Source organism: Oncorhynchus mykiss, chromosome 19 (assembly GCF_013265735.2).
Source record: "Oncorhynchus mykiss isolate Arlee chromosome 19, USDA_OmykA_1.1, whole genome shotgun sequence".
Taxonomy (NCBI): Eukaryota; Metazoa; Chordata; class Actinopteri; order Salmoniformes; family Salmonidae; genus Oncorhynchus; species Oncorhynchus mykiss.
The window spans coordinates 32,507,262-32,535,074 of NC_048583.1; the positions used below are offsets into that span (position 1 = coordinate 32,507,262).

At 43.8% G+C, this 27,813-nt stretch overlaps 1 protein-coding gene across 2 annotated transcripts; it reads left to right on the forward strand.

Annotated features, from left to right (window-relative positions):
- The first annotated feature begins 64 nt into the window (after positions 1-64).
- On the forward strand, positions 65-27,544 carry ttc6 (tetratricopeptide repeat domain 6). Of its 2 annotated transcripts, none has more exons than XM_036954657.1 (32): positions 65-404; positions 841-1,995; positions 2,211-2,270; positions 2,470-2,649; positions 2,820-2,950; positions 4,550-4,729; positions 5,014-5,173; positions 5,541-5,645; positions 6,038-6,139; positions 6,230-6,316; positions 6,426-6,835; positions 7,021-7,555; positions 7,809-7,938; positions 8,426-8,601; positions 8,840-8,976; positions 9,512-9,681; positions 9,975-10,095; positions 10,400-10,550; positions 10,645-10,727; positions 11,565-11,641; positions 11,845-12,002; positions 12,562-12,696; positions 13,089-13,238; positions 13,502-13,642; positions 14,885-14,998; positions 20,030-20,149; positions 20,838-20,911; positions 22,029-22,239; positions 23,353-23,505; positions 25,676-25,849; positions 26,062-26,287; positions 27,217-27,544. In XM_036954657.1, exons 2-32 carry the CDS (start codon positions 949-951, stop codon positions 27,348-27,350), a joined length of 5,832 nt encoding a protein of 1,943 aa, XP_036810552.1. In that variant the 5' UTR covers positions 65-404; positions 841-948; the 3' UTR covers positions 27,351-27,544. The 2 variants fall into 2 exon arrangements, with proteins under 2 accessions (XP_036810552.1, XP_036810553.1); XM_036954658.1 differs by having other exon boundaries at positions 66-404; positions 987-1,995.
- The last annotated feature ends 269 nt before the right edge of the window (positions 27,545-27,813 follow it).

A 27,813-nucleotide genomic window follows, 5' to 3' on the forward strand; every position in this document is an offset into this window, starting at 1 on the left:
GAAGGCCTACACATCCACAATGAAAACTACAGAGCCAATAGAAAAAGGCATAGGCCTATGTCGAATTGAAGCTATACATACATCTTCTGTCGATTAGAAAAGCCTTTGAGCGTTGAACACGTTCGCAATTTGTAACCTTTTACTTAGTTCAGTTTCCAGTGCTCGTCCGGGTCTTCGGCAGTCTTAGTTCTGCACCCACGTGGTGTCTGTTTTGTCCAGCCTAGTTGGTTTGGTTGCTAGGAGATCCTCCCAGCCACCACGAAGAAATGGTGGATGTCAAAGCGTCACAAAAGTTTGTAAACATGTTACCTGCCAACGTGTTTATGAAATGATATTCAGACATTTAAATTAACGTCAATTTCAGCAAACAGCGGTGTCTTGTCACTTCAATAGTTTTGGAAAAGGTAAGCGTTGGAATTGGCTAACGTTAGCTAATCTAACGTTATTCTAGTAGCATTGGAGTGGTTCACTGCTGGCAACATCGTAGCTCGTTGACATCTTTCAAACTTCACTAGCAACAAAATACACACTGTGAAGCTGTTATACTGACAGTGCTGCTACTTTTTGTAACACAGTAACAAAAATCTTAGCATCAACAGTTTGATCATCATCAGTTATTGAGTAGGCCGCGTAGTCCTACATAGAATAAGCATCAATCATGTCATATATCACGTTTTAGGCTACCATTTTTTTTTTTTTGCTGTGTGTTTTAATCATTTTAATTGATGTTTCATAATCACCCATTGAAAAATAATACCTCTTACAACTCACCCACTTCCATCCTTAGTCCTTTACTTTTTTTTGCATGTTTCACTTTCCAACATTTGGTCACGTTGATAGACATAGAGCAACTTGCTGAGAAATAAGGTTCTGAGCCACAGCGAGAAGCTAAAGCTGAAGAAGGAGTTAGGGGTGCTACGCAATGAGTCCCAGTGTGAATTCCTATAAATGAAGCAGCTGTTTTTCAACTCCCACACAACCACCAGCACACAGGATCAACCACCAGACTCTCTCCACACACTGGAGTCATCAGGACTGATGGAAGAGGCTACAGAGGGACCCTGTGGCACATCGGACACACCCCAAAATAGGACCTCACAGATGTCTGCAGGGTCAGTCAGCCTGTTGGAGTTCCATGCAGATCTGCTACAATCACCACCTGCCTCCTTACCACAAAGTGCTCTACTACTAGGCATCCCTAAAACAAAGTCTGAGGTGAGCAGGAGTCAAGGAACCACACGTATCAAAGGAATCAGTGAAGGGATAAATTCAGTTCATTTGGTCCTGTCTTCTCCAGGCCAGAAACCTTCCCAGAAGCCGGCCATAGCTCAGCTAGCAGGGACTACCAAAGTGGTGTCCATGTCCATGAGGCCACAGCCTCCCTCTAAGCCCAGGTCAGAGAGGCCAGCAACAGGGACCAGGATGTTTATATACAAGAGCAAGAAGGAGTCAGAGCAGGTGTCGGAGAAGGAAGCGGCAGAGAGGCGCATCCGGAGATCCAACTTCTTCAGCAGATGTCTGGCTCTGAGCTCGGACAACACCGATGACAGCAGGAACAGTGAGGACTCGGGCTCCGAGCCATCCCACGGGAAAGCCCCACAGAAGGTCAAGAAAAAGAAAAGGAGGAATCAGAAAGATAGGTCTACGCATGCACCAAGGACGCCCACTGACGACAGAAGCTCAAAGAGCCAGAGGAGTACCATGGCCCCTAACAGTATCCACAGTGTCAAGTCCACCACAGAGCTGCTGGAGGAGGCACGGGGCATTGTAGGGGCCGAGGTTGCAGAGAGCCAGGAGGACACGGACCCCCAGCAGAGACACCCAGAGGAGTCAGTGGCCACGACTATGGGGCTTGTCAGAGGCAGAGGGAGGACGGTGGATGAGATCATTGCCTCCTTACAGAGAGGAGACAGTGATATGCCATCTGCCTCGGACCAGATGATCAAGGAGCTGATGGAAAGAGTGCTGGGGGACAGCTACAATGCTGACAACGAGGTGACAACATGATAACAATAGGACAACAACATATAATATCCTGAATGGTCACAAACATTTTGACCTTTGTACTTTTGGTAGATATTTTAATTAATCCCGGTGATAGTTATTTTATATTAGCTATTTAAACAGGTATTCAATGCTCATAGCAATTTACACTTGTATTGATTAATGACAATCTTTGTTTTTTTAATAACATTTAATCATTTTTAAAGGAAGAAAAAACAGTGGAATCAGAGGAGAGAGAAGAGAATATTAGCCATGTACCAACAGAGGTAATGCAGAGACTAGAGTGTATTTAGATTTGATCACATTTCATTGAAAAATAGGTTTTCAGAGCATTTGAGAACATTTTCAAGTGTAGAGGTTTCTGTTATTAAGGTTGTATAAAGTTTAAACTAAATTCAACCTTAATAAGGAATTCTGTTAGTAAGATAGTTAACATTAACAAACGTCTTATCCACATTTTTCCAGGATACTCCTCAGAGGTCCCCGGTTCCACAGAGGATGTTGTGGGTTAAGAGGGATTCTCCTACCCCTCCAAGACCTGCTGAGTCCCCTAAAGTCACATCAGGGGTCTACAAGATCGCTCACTCACTGTCTGAACGAGAGACAGACGGCGATGACTCTATGGTCTCTGCTCTTCCACAGAAGGTAATACTTGGATTCATGTGGCTGTCATTGTGTGAAGTTCAGTAGTTGTAACTGTACTATCAGTTTATCTTGTTCACGCCTCATTTATTTAAGTATTTTCTTATTTTAGCTCCCACAATTAGAAGACAAACGTTTGCCTTTGTGTTTTTTTTCCCCTCTCTCCATCAAAGGTGACTTATGCAGATGTAATGACAGCTCGAGGAGATACCATAGCTCCTTCTCAGAGACCAGCGAGGGTGTCTTTACAAAACAAAACCATTCAAGGCCTCTCCCCTCTAGCAACATGGGCCCCCAAAGCACAGTAAGCGTCTTGTATTCCCTGTCAGTCTGGTTGATCATGAGAGATGTGAGTTGTTGTATCAAACTGATTTTGAGTTGTGATCATTATTGGAGGTTAAACTACTACTTCTATTACCAACTTGGGTATTAAATGTATACCACATACAACACTGCACTGTCATATAAATAGTGGTTTTCTCCTAAAACTCGAAGACATGTTGCTTAAACCCTGTATAATCACGGTCGTCACTGGGTTATCCCTGCTTGTTTTTAACAAAGTTGTTTTCCAACAACCTCTTCAACTCACTATCATTAGTAACCATCTCCGACCTTGACTTTAATGGATTGGGCGGGGGTGGCATTGGACGGAGATGAACTCAGTTCCAGGGAGTCTCTCTGCAAATAAAGTGACTTTTAAGCTATCATCAAAACTCCCCACCTGATTCTCGGAGACCCATTGACACAGAGAGTAATTATGCTCCTAGCCTAACACACTCTTTAGACTGCTCTCTCTTTGTCTGGAGCCTGGTGCAACCACACACTTCCTTATAACTGACTCCTTACTCACCTAAAGAGACCAGATTTACTGCCTCCTCCTGCTGCAAGTGCTGAGTTGGAATTGTGCCACACCCTCCCACTCCTTCCACTCCCCTCCAACCCCATTGACGAAAAAAATGGAACCAAAACAAGTGCCATTTAATTAGGGGTGTTTTTCAGAGCTTTGGTTCACTGAAAGGTTTCTGTCGGGTATGGATAAGAGGCTTTATAAGGGGGCCAGGCTGCCAGCCTGTCTGCTGATGGTACATGGATTAGATAAGGAGCAAGGCTGAAGGCAGTGCTCAGGTCAGCTCCACTCCACAGTTATGGAATGCTCATTTCATTGAAAACAAGGCGAATGACTCCAGGGTGACCTTACAGGTTTGCCGCTCCGCTAGCTGAGCTGAGGCATGCCTACCTAACCCAGAGTGCCAGAGAGATGATCAATCTCAGGAGTGGCAGGCCGTAGTGAACATGTTAGGCTCCAATAAATTGTCCAGTGTCTGTCAGGACAGGAGGTGGGTGGTGGGTGACGAAGGGAGGCCGGGCCTTTCCCTCCTAGCACAGAGATGCCACACACAGAGTCTCCAGTTCAAAGAGTGGTGAGAAGTTATGGCAGGGATGATCTGAGCAAATAAACCACCACCTCATCTGCTTTACGCCGCAGAGAATGGTTCATCTGTTAGGACAAGCCTCAAGACCACTGTATTGCTTGTAGACGTTTCAAATATGTGGATTGTTGTTGAATCGTTGACATTCTTCAATAAAACAAACCAGTGGGGTTTTGGTTCAAAGCAAAATGTCAGCTGACTTCTCCCTTTACCATACATGATGATACTGTATGTTGGTTTTTATATATACCCTGTGTTATTGCAGACTAGGTAAAGAAGTAAGAAATTATGTTACATTTAGATACAATTGAAAGTAAGTATTACCCTGGTCCTAGATCTGTTTGTGTTCTCACCAACTCTATTGCCATCATTGTCAAGCCAGTGACAAGGAGTTGGCATGATGGCACAAACGGACTGGCGAAGTAAGAGTATCACAACATTGTCGTCATTACTGTTCTAATTCTCTCCCACAGTGCAGATGGGTACAAGACCATTCACCACCTCTGTACAACCCCAGTCAGCCAGGCCCTGCCTCTGGAGCTGCAGCTGGCTTCCCGGGTCTGTCACACCTCCAGCCAACTCAGTGCACCACCACAGTTTCACCAACAGAGGGCAGCACTACAACACATCGCTGCCCAGCCTGACAGACACAGGTAAAATGCTTTTATTACATTTTTTTATTGAACCTTTATTTATCTATCTCTCCCAGGCTCTGCTTCATAAGTTGTTTTCTGACCAAAACCTAGACTTTATAGCAACATTTGAAATTGAAGTGCTGTGATACAGGGTTGCATTAAATTATTTAGTAAATATGATTTGGTCATCGTCTCCACTTTCTCTCTCACTACCTTCTGCACTCCACGTGGGAAAACTTTGCATGTCAGGAGTATCATTACAACAACCTCATATAATGTGAAACTATTGAATCTCTTTGCAGGATATTAAATGAAGGTGTGCCCCGCGTGGAGGTGACTGAGTCTGATGGAAAGGACTGTGTGAGTCACCTGCCTCCCCAGACTTCAGACAGCCTGGCTGACTGGCAGAGGATCGCTGAGTTTTACGTAGAGAAGCCCAGGATGATGCTTCATGGACAGGCGGTGAGGAGGATCAGCACTATGTTTATACAACTTTCCCCTCCAAACATTTTGTCTAGAAAGTGTTTCACCATCCAACAAGATGATCCACTAGGTGGCACCAAACATATTTGTAACTCATTAGAAACAGGAGTCTGGGGACTGCTTATAACATGATACTAACACTGTAGCTATCTGGGATTGTTTAAGAATGTCAAATGTTTCAGTTCCAATGTTTCAGTTTCAGTTCCGCATTATCTTTTTAATGTCACGTGTGAGTTTGTTTTATTCAAGGGGCCTTTTCATTAGTCTAGATGAGTCACCTGTCTTGAAGTGTCTATCCTCCCAGTTATCTGTGTGTCTCATACAGTATCTCTCTCCTTCCTCCCAGACCTCTCTGTGTTCCAACGAGCTGAAGATGTTCTGGCATCCAGCGCCTCCTAAGTTCAGCTGCTCTCCTGCATTCGTCAAACACAAACTCTTTCCCAAGTACCAGGTAGTACTGAGCCTCTGATGTTTACAGACGGACTTGTAGGCTACTTCCCTCCCAGACAGTCAGTCCACATGGACTGTTAACGGAGGACTTAACTCTACTCTATTTGTTCCTGGCTGTGTTTTAGTTGAGACGTGATGGGGGAACTTTGGAGATGCTCTTTGATCATTACATTACAAGATGCCTTACTACTGAAAGATAGATAACATTAACAAGGCCACATTGATCATGCCTTTTTAACCAAAGATGTCCTGGTGAAATATAATATCTTTGAATATCAAATATCTTTGATATATCTGAATAGTAGTTTTGATATATCAGAATATCAAATTGCAAGTGAACCAGTTAACCAAACCTCACCAATGTGATCTCACCCTGCTGTGTTTGTTACTCAGGCAACGCGGAAAGATCTCTCCAGAGAGGAGCTCTATGGTGATCTACAGGACCTGGTGGAATCAGCCTGTGACCTGACAGAGATGGAGCCAACCACCTCAGTGGTCAGTGTGTGCTTTAGTTACCCCCCCCCCCCCCCCCCCCCCCTCCCCCCTTCTAGCATGCCCTTACGAACGTGTTGGATCTTCCTACAGGAAAATGTGCTGTCCAGAAAGTTCAAGTCTATGATAGACCTCAGAGTAACTGAGCAGTCACCTCAACCCTACATTGACGAAGAACAGGTGAGTGTATATGAAAAATGTCATGTCGTTCAATAACATGATAAACCACTATCTCACCACCTAAGCAGAGGTTCTGACCATGGTCTCACTATTCACCATCTTGACCCAGTTGAAGAGGCCCTTCTCTGCCCCACACCTCAACCCTGAGCCAGAGGCCTTCCTCAAGGTATCATGTGACTTTGCCACCGTCACCAGAGAGCTGGAGGTGGTTCGGCAGCAGCTGTCCTCCACTGTGCTGGCTGAGGAGACCCATCCCCAGGTTACTCCCACTGTCCAGCAGGAGGCCGACCACCAAGCCCCCGCAGCAGGCCCCAACACAGAGGAGCTTACCCCAGCCCTCAGCCAGAGTCAACTCCAGTACAGGAGGGACCGAGGCAGGGTGATGATGGCCGAACCCGCCAGGGGAGGCAGCATATCCCACTCGAAGAAGAAGGTCACCAAGGGTGGGAAGAAGCTGTGCCCTGCCAAGCTGGCCTACATCCACGAAAAACTGCAGGAGCCACCACGTACTCTCATCAGGTAGGAAGACTTACAGTACTGAGATTCATTTGGCTAACAAAGCAGTTATAGAACTTCCAGACGAATGTGCTTTCATTTGGATATACAGTAGACCCATGTTATTGCTGTATTTACAGAATGTATACATTTCCTCTTCACATCTAATCACCCTGTCTATCTGTGTTGCCTGCCTCCTGTGTTCCCAGGAGTGAGTCTGTGTGCCAGCTACTACCCATCAAACCCACCACGTGCCTTTCAGAGGAGCCTCCCCTCCCTCTCCCCTTGCCTCGCTACCCGAGCCTACCCCTGGTGCTGGACTTTGAGAGCTTTGCCGCTGACCAGGGTGGCATCCCCGACGTGCTCCCTCCCCGGGAGTGGGTGAGGGATATCTGGGATGCCTGGTTTGACCAGCTCTTCCCCCCACTGGAGGAGAGCAGCAGCACCTCCAAGAAAGAGTCAGACTCCTCAAAGAGGGCCCCCAGCAGCAGCCTCCAGAGCGGGGCCCTGAAGAAGCCTGGGGAGAAGGTCCTGATGCTGGATGAGATACAGCCTCTGGACTGGGTGGACCTGTCTCTGACCCTGGACCAGGGACTGACCACAGGCGACCTGGAGGGAGAGGTGGCCAAGCTGACCCAGGCTATTGCCCAGCAGGACAGACCCAGCGCCTTTGACCTGTGTCGCAGGGGGGCGCTGCAGAAGAAACTGGGCCGGCTTAACCAGGCTCTGGAGGATCTCAATGCCGTAAGTTTAGTTCACATTTTCAGTAGGCTAGCAGAGGTTTGCTTCTGAAGTAGGACAGCCATGGAGGAGTGTGTTAGGTCAGAATACTGTAATTGCAGTTGGAGGCTAGTCAAAGTAACTTGATTTCGACATTTATTTGTAAGTATATAAGCTAGCTAATAGGTTTGACCTGATTTCCCCACTAGCTTCATTTTCCTCCTCTAGGCCTAGCTTCTGATGATAAATGGTTCATGTGTTGTTGTTTCCACACTAGGCCATTTCCCTAGAGCCCTACCTGCTGGATGCTTACTGGCACAGGCACAGCATTTATCTGCTCAGAAACAACCAGAATAGTGCTTTGGATGACCTGAACTTTATCATCAAGCACACCAAGAAACATGCAGGTAAGTCCACCAGAGCCCAAAGCCCTGTGTGTTTTATTAGTTGCTGTAGATAAAAGTGATTCGCGGTACATACAGCGTGATGATGCACTGACTGACTCTGCCAAGGTGAAAGTGATTGCACTTCTGCTGAATCGCTCACTTGAATTCATTTAAATTCCTCATTTTATGAGCCTTTTAGTTGTTGTTTTTTCGCTCTGGCACGTTCCAGCTGTTTTTTGAAGTTAGTGAGTGCTCCATTGATTTAAATGTTAGTTCCTTTTTGCCAATAGGAACACATTTGTGTTGACTATAGTTATTGTACATTCTGTGGCATTACACTGCTGGTCAATTTATTAAGGCAATTCTGGTGATGTACCCACGGTTAAGGATGCAACTGGACTTATATGTGATTTGATTATGGTTCACGGCTGTGCAGCTATAGCTCTTCCTCTTTTCTAGACTACTGTACAGTACAATACATTACCAACCTTTTATATGTGTTTACCAGATGCCTTCAAGTCCAAAGCAGAAATCTACAGAGTGAGAGGAGAGACCACCCTGGCTATTATAAACTACACTCAGGCCATCAAATGCAGACCTGAAGACGATGACAACTATTTCAAGAGGGCGGAGATGTACGAGAAGAGGAATGAGATTCTACTGGCCATGGAGGACTATGCCAAAGTAAGTCACGTTGCCACTGACATCACTGGGTCTCAAAGCACTCTTAGGATGTAGTCTGGGTTTAATACAGCCATCGAAGGTAGAAAACCAACAGCGTGATATTGTGTATTGATTGAGAAGAGATTCTACTTCACTCCAGCGCTGACCTCTGGATTATCTTGCCAGCATAAGCCACAGAACAAGGGCTAACAGGAGACTGCTGCGACTGGTGTGTATGTCTGTAATCTTTGTCTTCCAGACGTTCACCATCAACCCAGGGAGAACGGACGCTCTGTTGACCCACGGCCTGCAGTACTTCCACAGCTGTAACTGGATGGTGGCTCTGTCGGACTTTACTCTGCTGCTCCAGCGTGATCCCAGCCATGCCATCGCCAGGTAATCAATGGGTGTGTCCCAAACGACACCCTATTCCCTATATAGTGCACAACTATTGACCAGGGCCCATAGGTAGTAGTGCACTATATAGGACAGGAATGAGCAACTTTGATGGGGGTGTGGCCCACCAAAAAACAGAACTAGACTAACTAAACCAATCTAAAAATGTTTTGCTGACATGGGCTAATTGAGTGACTGCTGATGCACAACCACATTTCAAAATTGTAGCTTGTGTATTCTATTATTCAAATGATTGTATTTTTTTTGGTGTGAAATTAGTCTGCGGGCCTACGAAAGGGGGGGCTGCGAGTTGACCATCCCTGATATAGGGAATAGAGTGTCACTTGGGACACAGATAATGCCAGCGTTAAGATTGAGTTTAGCTCACAATCACGCACAGGTTCTGTCTCTCTCTCTCCCTCTCTCTCAAAACACACACACACACGCGCACTGAAATGTTGATTGACAGTCAGTTGTGTTACCCTCCATAATGTCAGTGGTGTTACCCTCTCGTTATAATCTGGACGTACCACAGGACGTACAGGGGCAGGATCTATGCTAAGGTGGGTCAGTACCAGGAAGCCATCGAGGACTTCTCCCTAGCAGTTCACCTGGACCCCAATGACTGGCTGGCCTTCTACCACCGGGGCTGTCTGCTCAGGAAGAGGATGCCTGATATTTCCCTCCAAGACCTCAGCACCTCAGGTATTACACAATAGATAAATATATACTTTATTGTACGGATGTCCTCAGAGAGGAAAATCATTTCCACAGTCCATTAGTCCATTTCCCACCCCATTTCATGCTATTAATATCTTCAATCCAATGTGTTGTGAGTCGAAGAGTGGTAGCTTTCAGTTTACATTAACCCCCAATCTGAGTTTTTTAGGCTATTAATATCTTTCATTGTGTGCTGGATTGAGGAGGTGTTGTGTTATACAGTCCTGTGAGTACCACAGAGATACAACGTATTGTTATATTTGTTTCTGTGCCACCAGTACTCATTAATGATAGCCAAGAGAACCTGAGTGCCTTCCTGCACAGGGGACTGCTCTATACGGAGCGACGGCAGTGGCAACAAGCCGTGTTCGACTTTGAAGCTGTGATCAAACTTGACAGGTAATACCACTGGGCCTCTCGCTTTGGCAGAGTGGATCCTTTCTTCTGAAAAGAGCAACAGGGCTTTGAGTGAGAAAGAGGAGCGGGAGATGTAGAGAGGGAGAGAAGGAGAGAGGGGGAGAGAAGGAAAGAGGGAGGACATTTCGAAGCTAAATATTCAACAAGACTGTTGAGATGTATGAACATTTTGAATGATAAGAACTAGAATCTTTCTTCAAGTCTAATAATTGTTGTGAGATTAGAGAGAAGTTGTATTTCCTTTAATGTTTTTCCCCACTCTGTGATGGTTTCTTGTTCCTGTTAGGTCTGTAGCGCTGGCCCATGTGAACCTGGGCTTGATCTTCATGTTGAATATGGGCCAGAACTATGAAGCCATCCGAATGTTCAGCAACGCTTTGAGGGTGGACCCCACCTACATCAGAGGATACATCTGCCGTGCCCAAGCCTATCGCAATGTAAGCATTTAAAATGTCATGATGCAGTCACCAAGATTTTCAGGTTTGTCACTTTATGATGTATAAATCATGAACCTTATTCTTCACCAAAAAGGTCAATGATCTGAAGAGAGCGCTGAAAGATCTGACACGAGCCACGCATATGAAACCAGACGCTCAACAATTGTATATCATGAGGTAAAGGTTCTTACAGAGCTTTTCTGTCACAAACAAGCTATTGTCTTATATTTAGAGTGGGCCTTTCCCTGTATAAATGTTCTATATCAGAGGAAGGATATCAGGCTTGAGTTTTAAGTCCGTAAAAGGGGACCTAAACTATTCTTTAGTTAAGAATACAAAAGTATTACAAAGAATATAAGAGGGGTGCTGTGCCACCTTGTGGACTGGCTGCACCACTATGTAGCTAGAATTTTTTTAAATCCTTTATTTGTTGTCAATAAAGGCTCAGATTGCAGGAAATGGTAGTTACAGGTGTTCAAAAACACAAACATCTCTTGATCCCCTCATGGACCTCCCCCCGCCTTACTTATCAGTACCATGGACTCTACAAGATGTCGAAAGCATTCCACAGGGATGCTGGCCCATGTTGACTCCAGTGCTTCCCACAGTTGTGTCCAGTTGGCTGGATGTCCTTTGGGTGGTGGACCATTCTTGTTACACACAGGAAACTGTTGAGCGTGTAAAACCCAGCAGCGTTGCAGTTTTTGACACAAACCGGTGTGCCCTGTCATCTACTACCATATCCCATTCAAAGGCACTTCAATCTTTTGTCTTGCCCATTCACCCTCTGAATGGCACACATACACAATCCATGTCTCAATTGTCTGAAGGCTTAAAAATCTTTATTTAACCTGTCCCCTCCCCTTCATCTACACTGACTGAAGTGGATTTAGCAAGTGACATCAATAAGGGCTCATAGCTTTCACCTGGTTTCACCTCGTCAGTCTATGTCATGGAACAGTTTGTATACTCGGTGTATATTGACGTATCCACAATGCTCTCTCTGTGTTTCAGGGGCCAGTATTTGTGTGACATGGAACAGTTTGACCTGGCCACGTTCTGTATCCAGTACGCTGCAGAGATGAACAAAGGTACAGCGATTCTAATCAGGATCCAGGAAGCATAATATGAGTTCTGACAAGCCCTTGTTATCTCACAGACTGACACTATATGGCAGGAACTTACTGATTACGGAGTAAGAATCATGGCTTCACAATGAGTAATGCTGTTTGCAAGAGCACAAACAAATCTGGGACCAAGCTAATACTGACCAGTGACCCTTCCCCACCACCAGCACTAGGGTCATCTCCCATCCAGCAGGCTGCTGTCCAGTCTTTCCTGGGGAATGATGCCAAAGCCATTGCCTGTCTGGAGGCAGCCTCCAACAACCGACCTTCACCTCCCATCCTCATTCTCCTGGGCAAGACACAGATGAAGGCACGCAAGTTCATGGTGGGTTGTTACGTTCTGGGTTACCATGCCTTGTCATGTATATGCTAAAGCTGAATGATCAATGTTGCCCTGTTTCCTCCAGTGATTTGCTTGTTTGTCTTTCTCATTCCAATCATTAGGCCTGTAGCTTGATGTACTACAGTACCCATAATGCTCTGTGTAACATCCGGGTTGTGTCCTAGTAAAGATGTTCTGAAGCTAACATAATGGCGTCGGGCAGCTTACCAATACAACTGGCCTACTTTTCTCAGCATGACATTTTTTATAGCAATAACCATGGCCTAACATGCCCTGTCATCAGGGGAGAGTGAGTGTCTTGGGGGAGTTGGTGACGTGTGTGTATCACAGGCGGCCAGTGACACCTTATTTGGGGAGGACATGCTCATAGTAATGGCTGGAACGGAATTCATGGAATCAAATACTTGGTATCCATGTGTTTGATACCATTCCATTTACTCCATTCCAGCCATTATTTTGAGCCATTCTCCCCTCAGTAGCCTTCTGTGGTGTGTGTGTGTGTGTGTGTGTGTGTGTGTGTGTGTGTGTGACTGTGCTGTAGGAGGCAGTAGAGAGCTTCAGGAAAGCCCTGATTCTGCTGAGCCCCAACGAAACCAACCTGTACAACGTCTCTGAAGCTGCAGAGGTCTTCTATCTGACTGGACTCTGCTACATGGCACTGGCTCTCCTGTTGCAGGTACAGTAACTAGGCGTTGTCTGTTCAGATATCCATGTTATTTGTCTGCATGGCCCCCGAACACTAGCCTGGTCCCAGATCTATTTGTGCTCTAGCCAACAGTGCTTGGCATGACAGCACAAACAGACTGGCTACTCCAACACAACGTTTTTGAATCCACTATGTCTTCTAACCGTCAAATCTCAAGCTGTTTCTCTTTTGCAAGGCTTTTTTCTCTCTCTCTTTTTTCATGCAGTGAAACACCTGTTGTTCAGTTCATGTTACATAACACATTAACTAGGTACATGCTGTTATTGTGAAATAGTCTATGGTACAGTACATACTGGCATGGCAACGGCCTCCTTCACCAAACTAACACCCCCATTTGAAGATCCTGTCATGTTTTCTGACAGGCTTTTGATGCGTTCAGCAACGCAGTGAAGATTAACCCTGACTATGCAGATGCGTACCACCAGCGTGGGCTCTGTCGTATGCGCCTGCAGCAGTCCAAGAGTGTTCAGGACTTCAACAGAGCCCTCTTCATCAACCCCAACCTGTTCCAGGTAGAGGCTCCGTAACCACTGGTTCTCTGGAACTCACTGTCCACCCATGTACAGTATAAGGCTGAATCCTAAATTGCACCTTATTACCTACATAGTGCGCTACTTTTGACCAGGGCCCATAGGGAATAGGGTGCCATTTGGGATGCAGGCTAAATGTACTGTAGAGCCTAAATGTATCTGAAACCACATTATACAGAAACAGTGCAATGGAACACATTGTGTGGAATTGTTGTGAATGGAGTACATTGTGTCTAAATTTCAAGGTGTATCTGAGCCGTGCAGCCTTCTATGGCGCTAAAGGGCGCTATTCAAAGGCCATCCTGAACTGCAACGAAGCCATTAAGATCCAGCCCAAGAGTGTCAGAGTCTACCTGTATAGAGGAGCACTCAAATTCTACCTGAAGGTGAGATAAATGGGATGCCTTCCTTTGTAGTCTATTGTTGCATCTTAGATGCTGGGTTCTTTACCGATGACTCCGAGAACAACGGAATATGTTTATTATCAGGTATGAAGGTAAGACCCAGATGCAGACCACGTCGAATATAAACAATAGTTTAATTGACATACAAGACGAACTGGCAACAGACCAACAGAGAACAGAGGTATAAATACACAGGGGATAAAGGGGAAGATGGGCGACACATGGAGGGGGGTGGAGACAATCACAAAGACAGGTGAAACAGATCAGGGTGTGACGTTTATTTCACATTCACACAGGCAACACAGCTAGCCATCACTCTTTGCTTCTTCCGCCTTGCCTCTCATTAGCCAATCACATTCTTTAGAGGGCAGTAACCCAATTACTATTTGTTCATTCAAGTGATCACCCCTCTTTGGAATGAATTTGATTGGTTATTCTGAATCATAACGTTTCCAATACACCACCTCTATGAATGTACTGTTGTCTATGATTGCAATGCAGAGTAGGATGATTCACCTCACCACTTGAAAGTGGCTGAGAGATTGTATCTCTTCTATGTTTTTTTACTCACCATTTACTGTTGTGAAAGAGTGGTCATAGAGTCCAATGAGGGCAGATAGGTTCCTGTAATGAAAGCTCTTATTGTTCATGGCTAGATTAAGAATAGTGAGTTATCAATATTGCCATTGACAGTCATTTTATTATTTTCATTTTGTGAGGTATAAATAAACAGTTTTATCAGATTTTTAAAATTAATTTCTAGGGTGGTTATTAACTTTGAGAGGAGAGTTGTCTTCTTTCATCCGGTTATTGAAGCAGGATATAAAGAGTTGTGTGGGGAGAGAAGGTTGATAATATAATAATATCATTTTGGGATTTAGCAGACACTTTTATCCGAAGCGACTTACAGTCAAGCGTGCATACATTTACGTATGGGAGGTCCTGGCATTGTGCCATGCTCTACCAACTGAGATAATGTGTCATATTGGCCTCAGTGAGAAACCTCAACCAACTGTATTGTCCCAAGGCTCTGTGATGAACATTTTATTTTCTTATTATGTGTTTGGGCTTTCAGTCTTTCCACCACACTTTTTTGTTGAACTCTTGTCAGTTCAGTTGACACCTACTTCTCTCTATGCCTCTGGCGCTCAGCCATAGAGAGTGAACAGAGCTGCATGTTCAGTAGTGTTCTTTGTGTTTAAATTTAGAATGCTTTTGTTTCAGGTGTACAAAGGGGCCGTGGAGGACCTGACCATGGCCCTGAGGATAGACAAAACCTGCTCATTTGCACACTACAACCGTGGAGTGTGTTATCAGCAACTCAAGGAATATGAATTGGTCAGGTTTGGGTTTTCTCTTTTTTCTTTTCACGTTTGTTGTTTCTAAAGCGCCCTTATGGGAAAACCACATGATTTCACATGTGACATTTCCACATGTTTTTCCACATGTGAAATCATGTGAAACCATGTGTTTTTGGAACAATTCACATGTGATGATGTGGATTTTCACTTGTGAAATCATGTGAAACCGTGTTTATGGAGCACTTCACATGTGACATAGTGTTTTGCTATATATTTTCTGTCAATCGTGATGCACTTTGTTAGGCTACTTTTTGGCCTGCAAAATAAACTTAGCATGCCTCAGTTGCAATTGCATTTAAAGTTATAGGATACTTTAGATGCGCTTATTATACTGAACAAAAACATAAATGCAACATGCATTTACTGAGATACAGAAGAAATTCATTAGGCCCGAATCTATGGATTTCATGACAGGAAAAACAGATATGCATCTGTTGGTTACAGATAATATATATATATTTTTTTAAAGTAGGGCCGTGGATCAGAAAACCAGTAAGTATCTGAAGTAACAACCATTTGCCTCATGCAGCGCAACACATCTGCTTTGCATAGAATTGATCAGGCTGTTTATTGTGGCCTGTGGAATGGTGTCCCCACTCATCTTCAACATCTGTGTGAAAATGCTGGATATTGGCGGGAACTGGAACACGCAGTCGTACACGTCGATCCAGAGCATCCCAAACATGCTCAATGGGTAACATGTCTGGTGAGTATGCAGGCCATGGAAGAACTGGGACATTTTCAGCTTCCAGGAATTGTATATAGATCTTTGCAACAGGGGCTGTGCATTATCATGCTGAAACGTGAGGTGATGGCGTCGGATGAATGGCACAACAGTGGGCCTCAGGATCTGGTCAAGATATCTCTGTGCATTAAAATTTCCATTAATAAATGCAATTGTGTTCGTTGTCCGTAGCTTATGCCTGCACCATACCATAACCCCACCATCACCATGGGGTTTTCTGTTCACAACGTTGACATCAGGAAATCGCTCGGCCACACAAGGCCAGTTGGGAAGTACTGCCAAATTTTCTAAAACAAGGATGGAGGAGGTTTATGGTGGAGAAATGAACATTCTGGCAACAGCTCTGGTGGATATTCCTGCAGTTGGCATGCCAATTGTATGCTCCCTCAAAACTTGAGACTTTTGTGGCATTGTGTGCCAAGCTTGTATCGTCATACCCAAGAATAGTCAAGGCTGTAATCACTGCCAAAGGTGCTTCAACAAAGTACTGAGTAAACTGAATACTTAAATGTGATATTTCAAGTTACATTTGCAAAAATGTCTAAAAAACAGTTTTTGCTTTGTCATTATGGGGTATTGTGTGTGTATATTAATGAGTGTCATTATGAGGGGAAATGTTTTTTCATCTATTTTAAGAAAAGGCTGTAACGTAACAAAATGTGGGAAAAGTCATGGGGTCTGAATTCTTTCCGAATGCACTGTACAGTCGTGGCCAAAAGTTTTGAGAATGACACAAATATTAATTTCCATAAAGTTTGCTGGTTCAGTTTCTTTAGATATTTTTGTCAGATGTTACTATGGAATACTGAAGTATAATTACAAGCATTTCATATGTGTCAAAGGCCTTTATTGACAATTACAGGAAGTTGATGCAAAGAGTCAATATTTGCAGTGTTGACCCTTCTTTTTCAAGACCTCTGCAATCTGCTCTGGCATGCTATCAATTAACTTCTGGGCCACATCCTGACTGATGGCAGCCGATTCTTGCATAATCAATGCTTGGAGTTTGTCAGAATTTGTGGGGTTTTGTTTATCCACCCGCCTCTTGAGGATTGACTACAAGTTCTCAATGGGATTAAGGTCTGGGGAGTTTCCTGGCCATGTACCCAAAATATCGATGTTTGTTCCCCGAGTCACTTAGTTATCACTTTTGCCTTATGGCAAGGTGCTCCATCATGCTGGAAAAGGCATTGTTCTTCACCAAACTGTTCCTGGATTGTTTGGAGAAGGAGGATGTGTTGGTACCATTCTGTGTTCTTAGGCAAAATTGTGAGTGATTCCACTCCCTTGGCTCAGAAGCAACCCCACACATGAATGGTCTCAGGATGCTTTACTGTTTTTTTATCATTATTTTTTACCCCCTTTTTTTTACCCAATTGTTAGTAGTTACTGTCTTGTCTCATCACTGCAACTCCCGTACGGACTCGGGAGAGGCGAAGGTCGAGAGCCATGCATCCTCCGAAACACAACCCAACCAAGCCGCACTGCTTCTTGACACAACACACATCCATGTCTTAGACCACTGCACCACCCGGGAGGCCAGGAAGCTTTACTGTTGGCATGACGCAGGACTGATGGTAGCGCTCACCTTGTCTTCTCCGGACAAGCTTTTTTCCGGATGCCCCAAACAATTGGAAAGGGGATTCATCAGAGAAAATGACTTTACCCCAGTCCTCAGCAGTCCAATCCCTGTACCTTTAGCAGAATATCAGTCTGTCCCTGATGTTTTTCCTGGAGAGAAGTGGCTTCTTTGCTGCCCTTCTTAACACCAGGCCATCCTCCAAAAGTCTTTGCCTCACTGTACATGCAGATGCACTCACACCTGCCTGCTCTCATTCATGAGCAAGCTCTGTGCTGGTGATGCCCCGATCCCGCAGCTGAATCAACTTTAGGATATGGTCCTGGCGCTTGCTGGACTTTCTTGGGCGCTCTGAAGCTTTCTTCACAACAATTGAACCACTCTCCTTGAAGTTCTTGATGATCCGATAAATGGTTGATTTAGGTGCAATCTTACTGGCAGCAATATCCTTGCCTGTGAAGCCCTTTTTGTGCAAAGCAATGACGATGGCACGTGTTTCCTTGCAGGTAACCATGGCTGACAGAGGAAGAACAATGATTCCAAGCACCACCCTCCTTTTGAAGCATCCAGTTTGTTATTCGAACTCAATCAGCATGACAGAGCGATCTCCAGCCTTGTCCTCGTCAACACTCACACCTGTGTTAACGAGAGAATCACTGACATGTCAGCTGGTCCTTTGTGGCAGGGCTGAAATGCAGTGGAAATGTTTTTGGGGGATTCAGTTCATTTGCGTGGCAAAGAGGGACTTTGCAATTAATCTGATCACTTTTCATAACATTCTGGAGTATATTCAAATTGCCATCATACAAACTGAAGCAGCAGACTTTGTGAAAATTAATAGTTGTGTCATTCTCAAAACCTTTGGCCACAACTGTACATTTCAAAGTGCAATAAAGCCGCATTCACATGCTAGTCGGAACCGATATTTCCAACTTGCTAATTCGCAATCTATTAATAAAGCAATCTATTAATATGTTTTTTTTAAGTATAATTTGTTCACAAGTATGATAGCTGTACTTTTAGTTTATGGTTTACGCAACTTGTTGTTCATTAGCCAGTCAGCGTTAGTCAATGACTTCAAAGCATGTGAATGCATCCAATTGGTATTTATGACTTCACAACGGCTAAATTTCCACCTCCCACATGGTTACGAAAGCAGCATTAAATTGAATATATTGGGTAGAGAAATGTACCATTTTACTAGATTATCCGCACATGTACCCTAAAAGGTACTGACCAGTACCATAAGTTCCTATGTGTACATCTGAAGGTGCCTTGTGTATACTTTTGACTTTTCTGTACAACAGGGAGCAACACTGCAGTTACATCTCCGACACTGCCAAAACACCATCTAACCTACAAAATATTGAGTAGAAAAATGTCCCATTATACCTACAAGGTACCGAACTGTACCACATATGTACCTGTGAAGTGTACCTTTGACCTTTTTGTACCCCAGGGAACAACACTGGGTACATTAACCGTACAATTATTTATTTTGTGTGGTAATACTGAGTATACAAAACATTAAGAACGCCTGCTCTTTCCATGACAGACTGACCAGGTGAATCCAGGTAAAAGCTATGATCCCTTAATGATGTCACTAGTTAAATCAATTTCAAACCGTGTAGATAAAGGAGAGGAGACAGGTTAAAGAAGGATTTTTAAGTCTTGAGACAATTGAGACGTGGATTGTGTATGTGTGCCATTCAGAAGATTAATGGGCAAGACAAAATATTTAAGTGCCTTTGAACGGGGTATGGTAGTAGGTACTAGGCGCACCGGTTTGAGTGTGTCAAGAACTGCAACGCTGTTGGGTTTTTCACGCTCAACAGTTTCCCGTCGGTATCAAGAATGGTCCACTACCCAATTGACATCCAGCCAACTTGACACAACTGTGTAAGGGATTGGAGTCAAAATGGGCCAGCATGCCTGTGGAACGCTTTCGACACCTTGTAGTGTCCATGCCCCGACGAATTGAGGCTGTTCTGAGAGCAAAAGGCCATGGTGCAACTCAATATTATGAAGGTGTTCCTAATGTTTGTTTTACTCAGTGTATGTTCAAAGCTATAAGTATGAAGCTGGTGGCACTGCAGAAACATCGCTGCACTTCCACCAAGAGGTTGCAAGTTCAAATCCCCAAATATGTAATGTACACTATACTATGTCAAGTGCCCTTGAGCACTGATAGTTTTACGTTGGTGGTGATAATTGGACAATTATTTACGTTATTCTTGGCAGCTTTTAAGAAAGGGCAGAAATGCATTCTTGTCAATAAGTCTGTGGACTGTATCTTTTCCACACTCACAGATCTGATGGTATAGTTGCACAGCGACCGAGAGGTTGTGAGTTCAAATCCCATTTAAGGCTCAGTCCCAATTGTGTTCACAGTACAAGCTTTTACAGTAATCAGAATACAGCAGCATACTGTCACTTTATAGAAATAACACCTTTTAAGATTTTGTGTGTGTTTTTTCTGAAAGGGAGGGGTTTGTGTTAGGAAAGAAGTGCTCCAACCATCTATAATTAATGTGTTTTAATTCGTAATCTGTGTGTCATCCAACATCTTGTTTATGCTCCTGTCCATGCTCCTGTATGTATGTTACATACATGTGTTTATGTCCCTTGCTGCTAGTACATCGGTTGTTTATTGTCATGGCTGTTGTTTCCTATTGATCTTTCAGGCTCTTAGAGACTATGGGATTGTCCTCCTCCTTCCCAGCAAGAAGGAGATTGACCTGAAGGTCTTGATCAATCGTGCCCTTCTCTACGTGGAGCTGAGTGACCATCACAATGCCTTACAGGTAGTGTGTCCTGTAGCTAGCTTCGTCAACAGGCATTGTTCACTGTGCAAACACTCAAACCCAGGCCGGACAGATATATTAGACAGAGAGACTTTGGGTCATGGTACAGGTGTCTGATCTTAATTTGATCACCCTGTTGCAGGACAACTTTCCTGCAATTCACTTTCCACTTAGAAATGTCAGACTTTATTTCCGCTTACGAAAAATGTATCAACCCCTACAAAAATGTCCATTAATTATAATCCACATAATATTTCACATTTCCTGTTGCTGCAGGATTATTTTCCTGGTGGAGCGAATTGTCTCAAATTAAGATCCTGCATCTGTAGAATGGTTGTATGAATTAGACAAAGAGACTATGGGACATAGGTTGTAAGTATTACTATTGGACATGGTAGATAGGTTGTATATGCTAGGACATGATAGATAGATAGATTGTATGCATTCGCCATAGGCGATGAGTTATCTGACATTGTTCAATCATTCATCACAAGCAGGGTTAGCGTTGATTGCATATCTCTGTTTCTTTATTCCTATTCATGCCATGATACCATTGGAGTGTACATAGCAGTATCACATAGTAATGTGTTAGGTAGCACCACAATCATCATCTATCTACCTGTTCATCTGTTCATCCATGGTGTCTTCAGTTAACTTGTTGTTGTGTTGTACTGTCTTTCTCCTGCAGGATTTCAAAGCTGCCTCCTTGAGAAGTCCAGAGGATGCCACCATCTACCATGCCCTAGGAGTCTACCATCACAGGTCTCTCCCCTCACACACTCAGTATAGACAACACCTTATCCCCACCCAAGGACATGTTATTCTTCCCAAGCATCTCTACTTTCAGGGTTAGATAGTATAGTCCATGCAGTATCTCAAATTGTTATCCAAACCATGCTATTCATTTCCTTTTTGTCTTGTTTTTCATCATTTCCAGTTAGGCCTCCAGTCGGAAAATCCAACTTATGCTGCCGTTAATAGTGAATTAATATTTGTGTGTTGCCTGAAGGCAAGACCATAAACACTGCATGACCTTTTATGAAGAATAATTTATGATTTCAATGAATAACTTTAAGGGTTATTGTTCTAAAGTGGTCATGATGTGTGAAGAAGATGGGGAAATCAATGTAGTGTTGCAACATTGACCCACAGGGCAAATCCTTGAAACACACTGAATGTGTAAGACAGTCTCTCACCTTACGGTTGGACACGTTGTAATCAGGCTACCAGTGTTGGGAACAGCAGAAATCATCCAGACTGTCTCTCTACTCTCCTTGTGTACAGAACATAGAATAAGAAAACAGAATATCTATTTAGAGAGGTTCTCACAGAGAAATCCCATTGGGCCTTTTTAACATCTTTCAAATTGCTGAGGGAATGTTCAAAACCGTTTTGAAAGCAGGTTGTTCACGCTGAGCTAAAACATGGCTCTCAGAGAGTTGGGGGAGAGAAAAAGAAACCGAGAGCGTTTCTGAGAAAAAGAGACGCGTAGAGGAGCAGCACTCAGCGAGGTCATTCAGACATGCTCTATTGAAAGGTGTGATCTTCCTGACAGTGTCATTCCCCCTTATGAGACATGTTTTAGAATGAGGGTATTATAGGTAATGGTATTGACCCAGAGCACATATACTGGGGTGCACCAACTCCTTTGGGAACTGTGGTCATTTGGAGAGTGTTAATGGACGTGGAGTAGAGTAGTGGTTATTGCTCATCCGCTAGCCTGAACAATTACTGTTCATCACAGGATCTTTCATGTGCCCAGTTAGATGGGTGGTGAAGTTTATTTTCTACGGCAATGAATTTTAAGAGCATACTGCTTTAACAACATCTTATAATGAACTCTATGACCTGTGCGTGCGTGCTTGGGTGTGTCCTCTAGGCTGGGTCAGCTCCAGGAGTCAGTAGAAGCCTACAGCCAGGCCATGCAGATCAGCCCGTTCTTCCTAGATGCCTACGTGGGGCGGGGCAACGCCTGCATGGACTACGGCCACACCCAGGCTACCAAACAGGCTCAGAGGGACTTCCTTTCCGCCCTGCACCTCAACCCCCTCTGCTCCAACGCACGCATCTGCCTGGCCTACAACTTCCAGGTAACCCTAACCTCCTAACCCCAAACCCTAACCCTAGCTTCAAGTCCATCATCCACATCCTGTTTCAACCCTAACCCTAACCATAGCCTCAACCCTAACTCTAACCTAACTCTAACCATAGCTTCATGTCCACATCCTGGTTCAACCCTAACCCTAACCTCAACCTCAACCCTAACTCTAACCTAACTCTAACCCTAGCTTCATGTCCACATCCTGGTTCAACCCTAACCCTAACCTTAACCTCAACCCTAACTCTAACCTAACTCTAACCCTAGCTTCATGTCCACATCCTGGTTCAACCTTAACCTCAACCCTAACTCTAACCTAACTCTAACCCTAGCTTCATGTCCACATCCTGGTTCAACCCTAACCCTAACCTTAACCTCAACCCTAACTCTAACCTAACTCTAACCCTAGCTCCATGTCCACATCCTGGTTCAACCCTAACCTTAGCCTCAAACACAACCCTAACCCTGAACCTGAACTTGTCACATGGGTATACACAGCTCTGCAGATGTAGTATTCAGAGTAGAATCTACTTGGAGAGCAGTAGGTAGTTGACATTATTTTGGTCAATGTGAATAGTCCTTAAAAGCCAAGTGAATTTTGTAATGCGTGTACCCTCACGTATTATACATTTACTGTATATTGTAAATGAATTCATGTTAATTGCCATATTGCTGAGTGTTGAGGAGCAGACAACTTCTGGCTCTTGGTGCGCTATTTATGATAGGATGAAGGGGGGGGTGGATTTACATCAATTGGTCAGACATACTGACCATACCTGGTCAGACATACTTATGTACATAAAATAGCCTTCTTGTGTCTCCATTTTGTGACCAATATCTATTCTTGTACTCACTCCAATCGTTTTGCTAAGATTTGCATTTGCCGCATTTAGGCAAAAAGAAAACAGGCAACTTTCTATCATTTTTTTAATAAGAAGACAGCTGTCAACATGTCATTTTGTTTAACTGCCATTGTTTAAAAATAGCAAACCAATCCCAGCATTTTGTTAAATGTAAATTGATTTTCACTGTTTAAATTTATGCTTTAGCAGTTGGCAATTTCAAACTTGGTACATAACTCCAATCTGTCCATCTGCTTTTCCAGGTTTTCGGTTTCTTCCAAAGAGCCTGGAACCAGTTCACAGTGGCAGCAGAGATTGACTCCAAATGCTGGAAGGCATTTGAGGGGAGAGCTGTCATCAACCTGCAGATGGGAAACACCTATGCTGCTTTCCAAGACATTAACATGGCTCTGAAGGTACCACATTGGCTACATACAGCATCAAACCCATTGATGTTAGTTCTAAGCAGGCTGGTTAGTAATGAGATAAAAGTCACATTTTTTCTGTGATTGTTTGGACCTGGTATGTAATGTGGATCCCGTGGGGAATTGCAGTTTCCTGTTTCAGTAATGGATGGCCACTGTGAAGAGAGATAATTGGCTGAATGTCCTCCACTCAGTCAGGACAGCGCGTTTAGTCCATGTTTATAAAATGCAAGCTGTTGAGTACACTGAGGGAAGACATACTGCCGGTGTGTACTGCCATGTTCAGCGTTTCAGCAAATTACTTGGACATGATGTATTATAGCTATGTGGTTGGTGTTTTGTTTCTGGTCAATCAGGAGATAAAATGCAGGTTGTTGGAGTAAGACTGCTATTGTTGCTGTATTCAGTGTTTGATCCCTTATAGCAGGATTTCCCAAACTCAGTCCTGGGGCCCTTACTGGACGCATGTTTTGTTTTTTGCCATAGCACTACGCAGCTGATTATAATAATCCAAGCTTGATGATGCCTTGGTTATGCCTTATAATAATAACTTGGAGATGTTGTATCGTAGCTATATACAGTTGAAGTTTACATACACCTTAGCCAAATACATTTACAGTTTTTCACAATTCCTGACATTTAATCCTAGTAAAAATTCCCTGTCTTAGGTCAGTTAGCATCACCACTTTATTTTAAGAATGTGAAATGTGAGAATAATAGTAGAGAGTGATTTATTTCAGCTTTTATTTATTTCATCACATTCCCAGTGGGTCAGCAGTTTACATACACTCAATTAGTGTTTGGTAGCATTGCCTTTAATTTTTTTAACTTGGGTCAAACGTTTCGGGTAGCCTTCCACAAGCTTCCCACAATAAGATGGGTGAATTTTGGCCCATTCCTCCTGACAGAGCTGGTGAAACTGAGTCAGGTTTGTAGGCCTCCTTGCTCGCATACGCTTTTTCAGTTCCTTAAGCCATTTTGCCACAACTTTGGAAGTATGCTTGGGGTCGTTGTCCATTTGGACCAAGCTTTAACTTCCTGACTGATGTCTTGAGATGTTGCTTCAATATATCCACATACTTTTACTGGCTCAAGATGCCATCTATTTTGTGAAGTACACCAGTCCCTCCTGCAGCAAAACATCCCCACAACATGATGCTGCCAACCCTGTGCTTCACGGTTGGGATGGTGTTCTTCGGCTTGCAAGCCTCCCCCTTTTTCCTCAAACATAACGATGTTTGTTATGGCCAAACAGTTCTATTTTTGTTTCATCAGACTAGAGGACATTTCTCCAAAAAGTACGATCTTTGTCCCCATGTGCAGTTGTAAACCGTAGTCTGGCTTTTTTATGGCGGTTTTGGAGCAGTGGCTTCTTCCTTGCTGAGCGGCCTTTCCGGTTATGTCGATATAGGACTTGTTTTACTGTGGATATAGATACTTTTGTACCAGTTTCCTCCAGCATCTTCACAAGGTCCTTTGCTGTTGTTCTGGGATTGATTTGCACTTTTCGCACCAAAGTACATTCATCTCTAGGAGACAGAACGTGTCTCCTTCCTGAGCGGTATGATGGCTGCGTGGTCCCATGGTGTTTATACTTGCATACTATTGTTTGTATAGATGAACGTGGCACCTTCAGGGGTTTGGAAATTGCTCCCAAGGATGAACCAGACTTGTGGAGGTCTACAATTGTTTTTCTGAGGTCTTGGCTGATTTATTTTGATTTTCCCATGATGTCAAGCAAAGAGGCACTGAGTTTGCAGGTAGGCCTTGAAATACATCCACAGGTAAACCTCCAATTGACTCAAATTATGTCAATTAGCCTATCAGAAGCCATGACATCATGTTCTGGAATTGTCCAAGCTGTTTAAAAGCACAGTCACCTTAGTGTTTGTAAACTTCTGACCCTCTGGAATTGTGATACAGTGAATTTATAAGTGAAATAATCTGTCTGTAAACAATTGTTGGAAAAATTACTTGTGTCATGCACAAAGTAGATTTCCTAACTGACTTGCCAAAACTATAGTTTGTTTGTGGAGTGGTTGAAAAACTAGTTTTAATGACTCCAACCTAAGTGTATGTAAACTTCCGACTTATGTAAACTTCCGACTTTAATTGTATTCACTGTGTTATTAACTGTGACCCTGGCCTGGCCTTTCTGTAGCACCATCCTGTGTCAGATCAGCTGCTGACTAACCGAGGGGTGATCAACCAGTTCATGGGGGACAAAGCCAATGCCATGAAAGACTACCAGAGAGCCATCTCACTCAACCCCAAGTACGCCCTTGCCTTCTTCAATGCTGCTAACCTCTACTTCTACAACAGGCAGTTTGAACAGGTAAAATATTTCACTCTAATGGATTTTATTCTGATGCACTGTCATTTTCAAGTGTAAAACCTAGTTCACATCCACGGAGCGGGGAACTGTTTTACACTTAAGGGTCATTCACATCCTATAGGATGGGTCTCACTGTATGCATACACTCTCGTCGCTCTTCTCCTTCCTGTGTGCTCGGTGGTTCTGTGTGCTCCTGGCTGGTGATCCTCCAGGCCTGTGAGCACTACAGCCAAGCATTTGAGCTGGACCCAGAGGATGAGTCTGCGGTGCTGAACCGGGCCATCACCAGGGCTCTGCTGAGGAAGGTTCCAGAGGCCCTCCAGGACTTCTCTGTGGCCCTGAGACTCAACCCTTATTCCTCACACGTGTTCTTCAACCGAGCCAATCTCTACAGCTCCCTGCGCCAGTACAGGAATGCAGAGAAGGACCTCAGTCAAGGTGAGCAGTGAGCAGCAATCGACAGCCTTTTACCACTCGTTCTTTTGTTCCCGGAGGGCTGCCCTTGTGTGTGTCTCAATGTGTTTCCTGCTGGATAGAGTTTCTCAGTCCAATGTGTGCTAGGTATTGTACAGAGACTTGTAACACGTTCCGAAGTCAATTTTAGGCACAGGCTAGCCTACCATCTTATCTCTGTACAGACAGGGCATATTCTCTCTCTCTCAATCACTCACTCACTCTCTCACAATATGCACCACCGTCTCTGAAGACTAGTCTACAGATTACGCCCCCCTGCTGCCGTTACTCCGAGAGACAGGCAAAGACTTGGTCTGAAAACCTTCTCTCTTTTTGTTTTGGGTGTCAAAATAACTGGCCAATATTTGGAAGTGAAAACACCCAATTAAACAAAGCAAAGGACAGCGGCACAGTGCAGTGACACCCCTCACGGGCAGACAGACAACACCAAGACCAAGAAGAAGGCCACTTATTTTTCATGAGACAAGAGGCAGCTTGAGTTTCCATGGTGATGATACAAACCTATAATAATAGATTTTCAGCAGGACAGAATGAGCATGAGGATTCATCCAACAAATGGAATCAATGTGGGTGTTGATGGAACCAACTCTGTCGTGCTTATGATTTAGAGAAAATCAGTTCAGTTAGTACAGTTCCACTGATTCAATGAATGAATGTTTGTTTTTTTAGGTGTTGTAGCCGGCTTGAACGTATTCTTAAAAGAGTAATTGCATGGAACTGAATCAAATCTTAATTTGATTAGTTGTTTTAGCTGAGACCAAGACCGTCCGATTCATAAAGTGTACGTGGAGAAGTGGAGAACGAATGTGTCATGACTAGAAACACTATCGCTAGCTATAAATAGACACCCTCAAACGTTCTGGTCTTGGTCTTAAAGTATATGTATTCCCTAGCTCTTCTCCTCCAGCCCAACGATGCCCTGGTCTACAAGCTCCGTGCTGATGTCAGAGGCCACCTGGGCTTGACTGACCAAGCGATGCAGGACTATAGAACAGCAGTGGAACTCCAAGAGGCACTGGAGGGCTGAGATGAGCCAACCCCATATTAGCGATACTATACCATCTGTTTCCTTATGATGCTACTCAACATGGCATGTTATGGTTGACTGAGGAAATATATACTGTTCATCAAAGTGTGTACTTTGTGATATATTGGGCATCAGAATCTTCAATATTTGTTATATTTGTTGTTATATGTTTAATAAAACTTCCATGACATTCACATGAGTGTTTTATGAGTAGTCTTTAATGTGCAATCCTGTCTTAAAGGGCCAATGCAGACATTTTTATCTCAATATCAAATTGTTTCTGGGTAACAATTAGAGATTGAACAGGATCTTTGGCACGTTGAAATTTGTAACGTATTGTATGAATTGTAATTGAACTTCTTTAAAAAATAATAATAATCAGGATGTAACATATCATATGCAATTAATGACGTTCTACACAATTGTGCACAATTTTCAGGGACCCGTTTTGGCTCGTGACTAC

Excerpts from the sequence above, each read along its gene's own strand:
- ttc6 (XM_036954657.1), top strand. The coding sequence starts at position 949 with ATGAAGCAGCTGTTTTTCAACTCCCACACAACCACCAGCACACAGGAT. Across the intron at positions 7,556-7,808 it reads CTCTGGAGGATCTCAATGCC|GCCATTTCCCTAGAGCCCTA; the intron begins GTAAGTTTAGTT and ends TTTCCACACTAG. Across the intron at positions 7,939-8,425 it reads GCACACCAAGAAACATGCAG|ATGCCTTCAAGTCCAAAGCA; the intron begins GTAAGTCCACCA and ends TGTGTTTACCAG.